Source organism: Orussus abietinus, unplaced genomic scaffold (assembly GCF_000612105.2).
Source record: "Orussus abietinus isolate OABI.00-Male unplaced genomic scaffold, Oabi_2.0 scaffold141, whole genome shotgun sequence".
NCBI lineage: Eukaryota > Metazoa > Arthropoda > Insecta > Hymenoptera > Orussidae > Orussus > Orussus abietinus.
Window position 1 is genome coordinate 232,924 of NW_019394291.1, and position 7,577 is coordinate 240,500.

A 7,577-nucleotide genomic window follows, 5' to 3' on the forward strand; every position below is an offset into this window, starting at 1 on the left:
GCTCGTCATTGTAACGCTAATAAAATATCGGCCGTAAAGCTCGGCCAAAAGAATTTTCGAATTGGTAGATAACTTCATAGTTTATGTAACAAGTAGTGTTCTTAAATTCTCGAGAATTCAATGAAATGAATTGCGCTGCCATTGAGTGGTAAAAAATGGCAAGTGCACGAGTCGGCCGCATTCTCCACCGAGGGCAGCACAAAGCGCGATCATCCCGTGAGCAATGTCCTAACTCATCTATAGTACTGCTCGGTACGACTCCGTTTTGCCGGGTTTTGCACGCAATTTATTATAAGTAATTTGTAGCAAGATTAGTGTCATAAAATGAATTTCCTTGCAAGAAATGTTACTTTGCGATTAGCAAATGCGAGTTGGTCAACAAGAGGAACGCAACGAGAATTGATACTCCTAATTAAACTGTATGGAGTTAGAAACGGGATACTTGGAAAGAGATTGTTTAGCGAGACTGCAACAAGAAATTACAGAGATGCAAAGCACAGCGTATTTTCAGCAAGCCAAGCTGCCGAAGAAGACACAACTAATGACGAACCCATTGGTATATATGGGTTCAGTTTATTGGCAAGTCTGTTAACTTCATAAAATAATTTAAGAAGTCTCGGCTTTTCTTATTTTTCACGTAGTGATGATCAGTTTCCGATGTTCAAATCCCTTTATAAATGAAAAATAAATGTAAGCGAGGAATTATGTCTGGCATAAAATTAAAGGGGAATAGATCCTGTTAACTTTGATTTCTTCATAAGGCCATTCCAATTGTTACTTTCATCCTTGGGACGTGGCAGGTTCAAAGACTAAAATGGAAGACAGAATTAATGGAAAAATTAAAATTAAGAACTTCTGCAGAACCTCAGGAATTACCTGAAGAGTAAGTTAATATTTATTATGAAAAGTATTATCCTTCTTAACAAATGTTTTAATATCATATCCATTTTAATGTCTAGTTTGTTTGAAATACAGTCAATGGAATATTATCCAATAAAAGTAAAAGGAAGATTTTTATATGACAAAGAATTTCTAGTAGGACCCAAAAGTTTAACTGTTCATCAAGATGGAAATCAAGGAAACAGTGGAATTTTTTCTGGAAAATCTAAAATTGGCAACCACGTTATCACACCATTCAAAGTAGAAAATCGAAAGTAAGAAAATTATAAAGTTGATAATTTATTTACCTACTCACACTAATGGTTGTTAATAAATTATTCCAGCATAACAATTTTAGTCAACAGAGGATGGGTTCCAAAAAATTATAAAGTACACGAAGAATTGAGTGAAGTACCAAAAACTGTAGAAATCACAGGATTAGTGCGATCACATGAAACTCGACCTCCTTTTTTGCCTCATAATTCTCCAGGAGCTGGTGTTTGGTATTACAGGTATAAGTGAAATGATGTGAATATTTTTAATAAAGAGTTATGAAATACTAACATTATGTTTTAGAGACTTAAATGCAATGGCTGAATTAACTGGTGCTGCTCCTGTTATGATTGATATGGTTGCCAATGATACACCATCAAAAGGTGCTATTGGTGGACAAACAATAGTAAATTTAAGAAACGAGCACTTTAGTTACATCGTTACTTGGTACAGTTTGTCAGCAGTAACATCATATTTTTGGTTTAGACAATTCATACAAAAACGTCCTCTTCTTTAATATGTGCTATGATACGTTTTATACAGTCATAAATACAATTTAATAAGGATAGGAAACTATTGGCTAAAAGAAGACTATAGTGAAACTTGTACTATATATAAATGTAATCATGTATTTTGTTTATTAGTATTAAAATGAGTTTAAAAGTTTTGTATTATATTGTATTACGTTTCATTTACAACTACATTAAAATCATATAGCACTGTTTATGTCTTTTTCTTTCACATCTAAATATTCAATGTCACTGGAATATGACATACCAATTCTTATAACCAATTTCTTTCATTTTAACGAAATAGTTATTAGTTAACTCTTAAACCCTTAACCTTAAATGTTAATGGCTAAATAGTAGTCTAGCATTTTAATTTGAACGTTTTCTTCATACACTTACGGATTGATAATAGCTGATAAATGGTTGTCTTTCCACGGTTGATGCTAAAACATTTTTAAAGTCAAAAGCAGTATATCTCGTTCCAATCATTTTAGAAATAAACAATTCTGTGATGGATGCGACAGATGACATTCTAACCTCTAATTGCAAGTGGCGCTGTTTATAAGAGAGGTTACGTTTTCCTTCCGCTGTCCGCTATCACATGCGTATGTACTTCGTAAATGGCAGATACACGGATCCACACGATTAAAATTATAATAAAATGATAGTTTGATACAATGACGTGATTGCAACGATTTATAAATATTTAGAAAATATGTCATTATTCCCTGCATACTCTGAAAATGACGGCACTCCACAATTGTCTGGCAGCATCCCACAGAAACGTAATACTTCCATTAATTACTTTAACCTTAAATTGTATGCTTGTGTGTGAATAGTTTAAATAACTTGATCAGCTATAATTATAAGTTTTGTGTCTCTGCACTGTTAAGATATATTAACCAATACGTAAATAGGTAATTTTATTTATTGCCTTTTGTTTAGCTGAAGATAAAACAAATTGGTTGTCAAATTCAAGCTTTGGAGCAGATGTCACACTTAAGAAATCAACGATTACAATATCGGATTCTTCGTCCGATGAGTATCTGGATGCTGATGAATCTCAAGCGCAAGAAAGTTACATCGCTGAAACACTACCTCCATTGGTAGTTCACAGCGAGGATAAAGTTATTGATAGTGCAAAACATGTCAAAAGACATAAAAAAGAGTCAAAAAAATATAGAAGTTCAAAATCAAAATGCAAGACTCCGCTCGATGTGAAAAATGTATTTTTTGAAGATAGGCACAGAGATAGAGGCAACTGTACCGTCGATACTCTTTGTTCACGTGTTCGCCCATTATATAATGTCGAAAAAAGACATTCAGCATGCATTTCAAGGAAGCATTTTTTAAAAGATTCTTTCCAAAGATACCATGTTAAAAATCTTGATGCAGAGAGATTAAAAAAAAAAGATACAGTCATTAAGAGAGAATCTCGAAAAGCAGATACTGATAATAAAGAAGAACTGCCAAGTTTTTGTGTCAATTTAGAAGAGGAGTATAAGAAAAGGACACAAGAATTCAATGAAAAACTAACACAGAATCCTAATGATATTACACTATGGCAACAATATGTAGACTTTCAGGTACATAATTTAATCTCAGTAATTACAGATATATATATAGGGATACATTATTCAAATTACCAAATTTTAATTTCAATAAACGTTCATTACATATTTATAGGATCTCTTTGCTAAGTTCCAAAACCATTTAGTGACAAGGGATAATTATGTGACATCTTGTCAGAGAAAGTTATCCATCGTTGAAACAGCTTTAAAAAAGAATCCAGAATCTACAGAGTTATTTAAACTGAAATTATACTTAATTGGAGAAACATTACCAGCTGATCAATTTTCCATGGAGCTAGAAAAATTATTAAACAAGGATTCCCAAAATATGATTCTTTGGCAGACTTTAATTATGACAATGCAAGCGTCTGTTGCCATTTGCACTGTACCTAAAGTTTTAAGTTATTTTTCAAAATATTTTTGCACACTTCGACAAAGGGCAAAAGTTACTTCTGAATTAGATGGTCGTATTTTAGGTATGTATATTGGTTTAATTGGTTTAGTTAATATTTAAGAGCAGATAATGATTATGTTATGTTCTCAACAGATATGATGTATCGATGCTTAATTTTTCTTAGACAGACTGGCCTTTGGGAGCAAATGTGGGAAATCCTACGGTTAAATTTATGTTTAAATCTTAATTTAGATAAAGAAGGTTTACGTTTCCAAGGATCAATTGATGAAAGAAAATTAAGTAAGTTAACTAATGTAAGATTATTTTTGTATGGCGGAGGAATGAAGTTTAATTTATGTATTTTAATTTTTCAGTTGGAATGGAAGAAGTGATATTAACATCGAGATTACCATTAAATCAATTGTGGTTAAGGGTAGAATCGCTTAGAGAGAGTTGTCATTGGATAAGTGTAAGCAGTGAAGAGCTCGAACTAGTAGGTGATTCTCGAAGATTTGTTTTACCAGAAGATGTGGCGGACTATGTTCATCCGATGATATCACGCAATTCGAATTTCAGAATGGCAATATATGCTCTCCTCTGTTTAAAAGTTCCACTTTTACCATCTCGTCATATGATGTTCAAGGTAAACTTGCATGAAAAATGAAACAAATGGCCAATTAAGCTTTATCATTTTAGTGTATTAGATTAGTAATTATTAACTATTCTACAGGATTTAGGTTTAGCTGAACTGAATTGGAGTGCTGATTCTTCGGAAGTGTTACTGCCATTAACATATCCTGAAATTGGAGAGATGGCTGGCTATAAGCAAAGAAAGGCTTTATTGGAAGGAGTATTCGAGGGTGGATTGACATCGGGTCCACAATACCTGAGGTTTCATCCAGCCCAAGAGCCCTTTCTGGATTTTCTAAGAAATACATTTCGGTCTGTAGCGGAAGGTTTGCCTAATATCCAACGTACAAGTATCTATGTTTGGTGGTTGAGATTTGAAAGATTGCTGGTGCATCTTAACAAAGATGATCCTCTTAAAAGCGACAGCAGGTATATTATATCTGAATTAATAGTTTAAAATGTGCTACAGTACAAATATAAGTGTAAATATAAGTACATAGCTATTTTGTATCACTACAAAAAATATGTATTCTATTCATCAGAGACAAGAAGCTCAAGACCATCTTGAAGGATTTCTTAAAAAAAGAAGAGAACAGAAATAATTTACACTTCTATCGAGAGTATGCCTTGATAGAACGAGAAATGGGCCGTTTTGATCAGTGCATAAATATACTAAAAACTGCCATTCAATTACAAAATGATAATCCAGGGTCAGTTTCAAATTATGAAGAAAGAGCGGCTCTTTTCAGTATTTACAGGACCCTTATTGAAACTTTACTGAATACTGAAACATATCAAGAATCACATAAGGATCGTGCACTTGAAATTTTTTGTCAAATGATTCCACAACCAAACAAGTCTTCTTTAGCAGAAGTTGAAGAATATTTGTTTGATAACGTGCAACAATTTTTGCAGACACCTATACCTCAATTTATAGAAGAGACGTATTTCTTACCAAACTTGGAATGTGACTTGATTATGTGTTATATTTACTTTCTATATGTGAATCAACGTAATATTTATGACATTTTAACAATTTTTAAGAATTGTCTTGAACACAGTAATGAATGTTTGCATCTTCAGGTGAATATTTCATATTACCTATTTATACATATATACGTTTTAATTTAACACGTTCCGTGCTACACCGTGTACCAGCCGAGTTTAACACGTACCTCGGTGGTACACGTGGCACGGAATGTGTTAAATACGACATTATATCTATAAATTTTCCTTTTAGGAAAGATTATACGAAGGTGAAATAGCACTCTTGCAGTTATATTGTGAACAAAATCTAAGGTGTCGATCTATATACAGAACGGTTATAAATTGTGCTTTAAATGCTTATCCAGATAATTTCTACATACTATCGGCATTTGCTGAAATGGAGGTACGTGAAAAATAATGATAGTGAGAATGACGTTACATAGTAACTTGCAAATTCACAAAGAAATTATTTACAGAGTAGTTTGCCGTTATGGAAGATAAACAGAACAAGCAACAATAAACGACTATGGAAGTCAATAGTGACATGTCTAGCGGGACGTGTTCAGATTAATAATCTACGGAATACAGGACATTTGATGAAATTGAATCCAGCATTCAACAAGTTGTTATCTATTCATCAAAGATTAGCAAAGTACATAATTGTCACAAATTGCTTTCAATATGGAATATTGTTTATTGTTTTTACATTAATTATTTTTTAAGGGCACGTGAAACGCAACATTGTCCACTATTATGGAGGCTGTACATGTTACTACTCAGAGAACATAATTTATGTGAGAAAAAAGGAGAAGAGGTATATCATGAAAGTATTGCAAATTGTCCATGGGCAAGAGGCATCTATACAGATGCAGCTGAGGTCGCACCTCAACTCCTTACCCAAATCCAAGATATTATTCGGGAAAAAGAACTGAGGATGCATGTGACTCCAGAAGAATTGGATATTTTAAGAGGGTAATATTTTCATAAGAGGGAAATATTCATTTCAGTTATTTGTAAAAATTCTAGTACAAATACGAAATACACAAACAGTTTGCAAATGTATATAATAACTTCTGTAATAACTTTGTATTATATACGAGTGTATAGGATTGTATTCTTTAATAGAAGTTTCTAAAAATATTAAAATGTAGGCTATTAAAACTGTGGCTAATTGTCATAATAAAACAATTTAATAGACATATTGATTTTTGTGTAGACCATATCATTGCACCTATATATCAATCATCTAATTTAATGATCATGTTGTGTATTTTTTTCAAGTTCATCTTGTACAAGGCGTCTTGCAGAATTTGTAATCGCAAACTTAGGACCATGACCAGGTATAATAAAATCAACTGCATTGATAACGTAAGAGCGATTCTTTGCTTGGATGTGCCGAAGTTCTGGCAATCCCAGGTCTTTCCAGATTGTGGGATTAACAATATCCTCTTCCTTTTCAAATAAATCACCTGAAGATAAATATATTTTTGATTAAAGAAAAAATGGAATTGACAAGGACGGATGTTGCTACAAAACCTGTTATCCCATAAGTCACACTTTTATCATTTATTTCCGTTTTAACTAAGACTGTTACATCTTCTGCCGTGTGTCCTGGGGTTGCGATAACTTTAACCCCATTGGAAATATGGTATTCTCCTAAAAAGTTGAGTTATTTCACGTCTTATTGACTAATAAAGTTTGTTTTCCCACTGATTTAACGTGTTACCATTTTCAAATTTATTTTCATAAAATATTGTCCGTTGTTGAACCTGCGCCCCAACTATATGTTCTGCATTTGTAAACAGATTATTGTTCCCAATATGATCGGCATGACTGTGAGTACACACCACGTAATCTATGTCCGCAGGCTTGATACCTTCTTGAGCTAGAGCTAATGGCATGTAAAACATATGTTATTTGCAAAAAGAAAATTATAATGTATTAACCACCTTCAACTATTTTTTCTCTATCCCATGCAGTCATTGTGTCGACGATAATAAACTTTGGACCCTTAATTATCGTGCTAGTGCAATTCGCATCCATTCGATTCTGGTCCAGTTTCTTCGAGTACCCATCAAAGAGTACGATCACCTCGTTCATTGTTTTAAATAAACCTGTTTCTTGTACTCTAATTACAATCCTCGATATTTAAAATGCCAACACCTTACTCACGATAAAATAGCAATAATCAATTGGTATTTTATAAATATTAATGTGACCGGTAATAAATTTTATGCAAGAACTTATCCAATTAGTCTCTCATTTTCTCAAGAAATCATTTAATTTCAGCCCAATGTAAATGAATAAGATACATAATTGAAATTGTCAATTAAC

The 7,577-nt window shown here is 32.8% G+C and overlaps 3 protein-coding genes across 3 annotated transcripts; 2 read left to right on the forward strand and 1 right to left on the reverse strand.

The window, feature by feature from the left end:
* The first annotated feature begins 259 nt into the window (after positions 1-259).
* LOC105702986 (surfeit locus protein 1) lies at positions 260-1,820 on the forward strand. The gene is made up of 5 exons (XM_012431008.1): positions 260-579; positions 762-883; positions 960-1,154; positions 1,224-1,391; positions 1,456-1,820. The coding sequence occupies exons 1-5, from the start codon at positions 325-327 to the stop codon at positions 1,667-1,669; spliced, it is 954 nt and encodes a 317-aa protein (XP_012286431.1). The 5' UTR covers positions 260-324; the 3' UTR covers positions 1,670-1,820.
* A 247-nt stretch (positions 1,821-2,067) lies between these two features.
* LOC105702994 (protein NRDE2 homolog) lies at positions 2,068-6,250 on the forward strand. Its single transcript, XM_012431029.2, has 10 exons — positions 2,068-2,446; positions 2,607-3,247; positions 3,348-3,708; positions 3,780-3,926; positions 4,001-4,269; positions 4,357-4,685; positions 4,799-5,339; positions 5,497-5,646; positions 5,720-5,895; positions 5,967-6,250. Exons 1-10 carry the CDS (start codon positions 2,377-2,379, stop codon positions 6,217-6,219), a joined length of 2,937 nt encoding a protein of 978 aa, XP_012286452.1. The 5' UTR covers positions 2,068-2,376; the 3' UTR covers positions 6,220-6,250.
* On the reverse strand, positions 6,220-7,571 carry LOC105702995 (metallo-beta-lactamase domain-containing protein 1). The gene is made up of 4 exons (XM_012431030.2): positions 7,193-7,571; positions 6,970-7,134; positions 6,780-6,899; positions 6,220-6,712 (listed from the first exon to the last, which is right to left on the reverse strand). Exons 1-4 carry the CDS (start codon positions 7,341-7,343, stop codon positions 6,495-6,497), a joined length of 654 nt encoding a protein of 217 aa, XP_012286453.1. The 5' UTR covers positions 7,344-7,571; the 3' UTR covers positions 6,220-6,494.
* Positions 7,572-7,577: the final 6 nt, after the last annotated feature.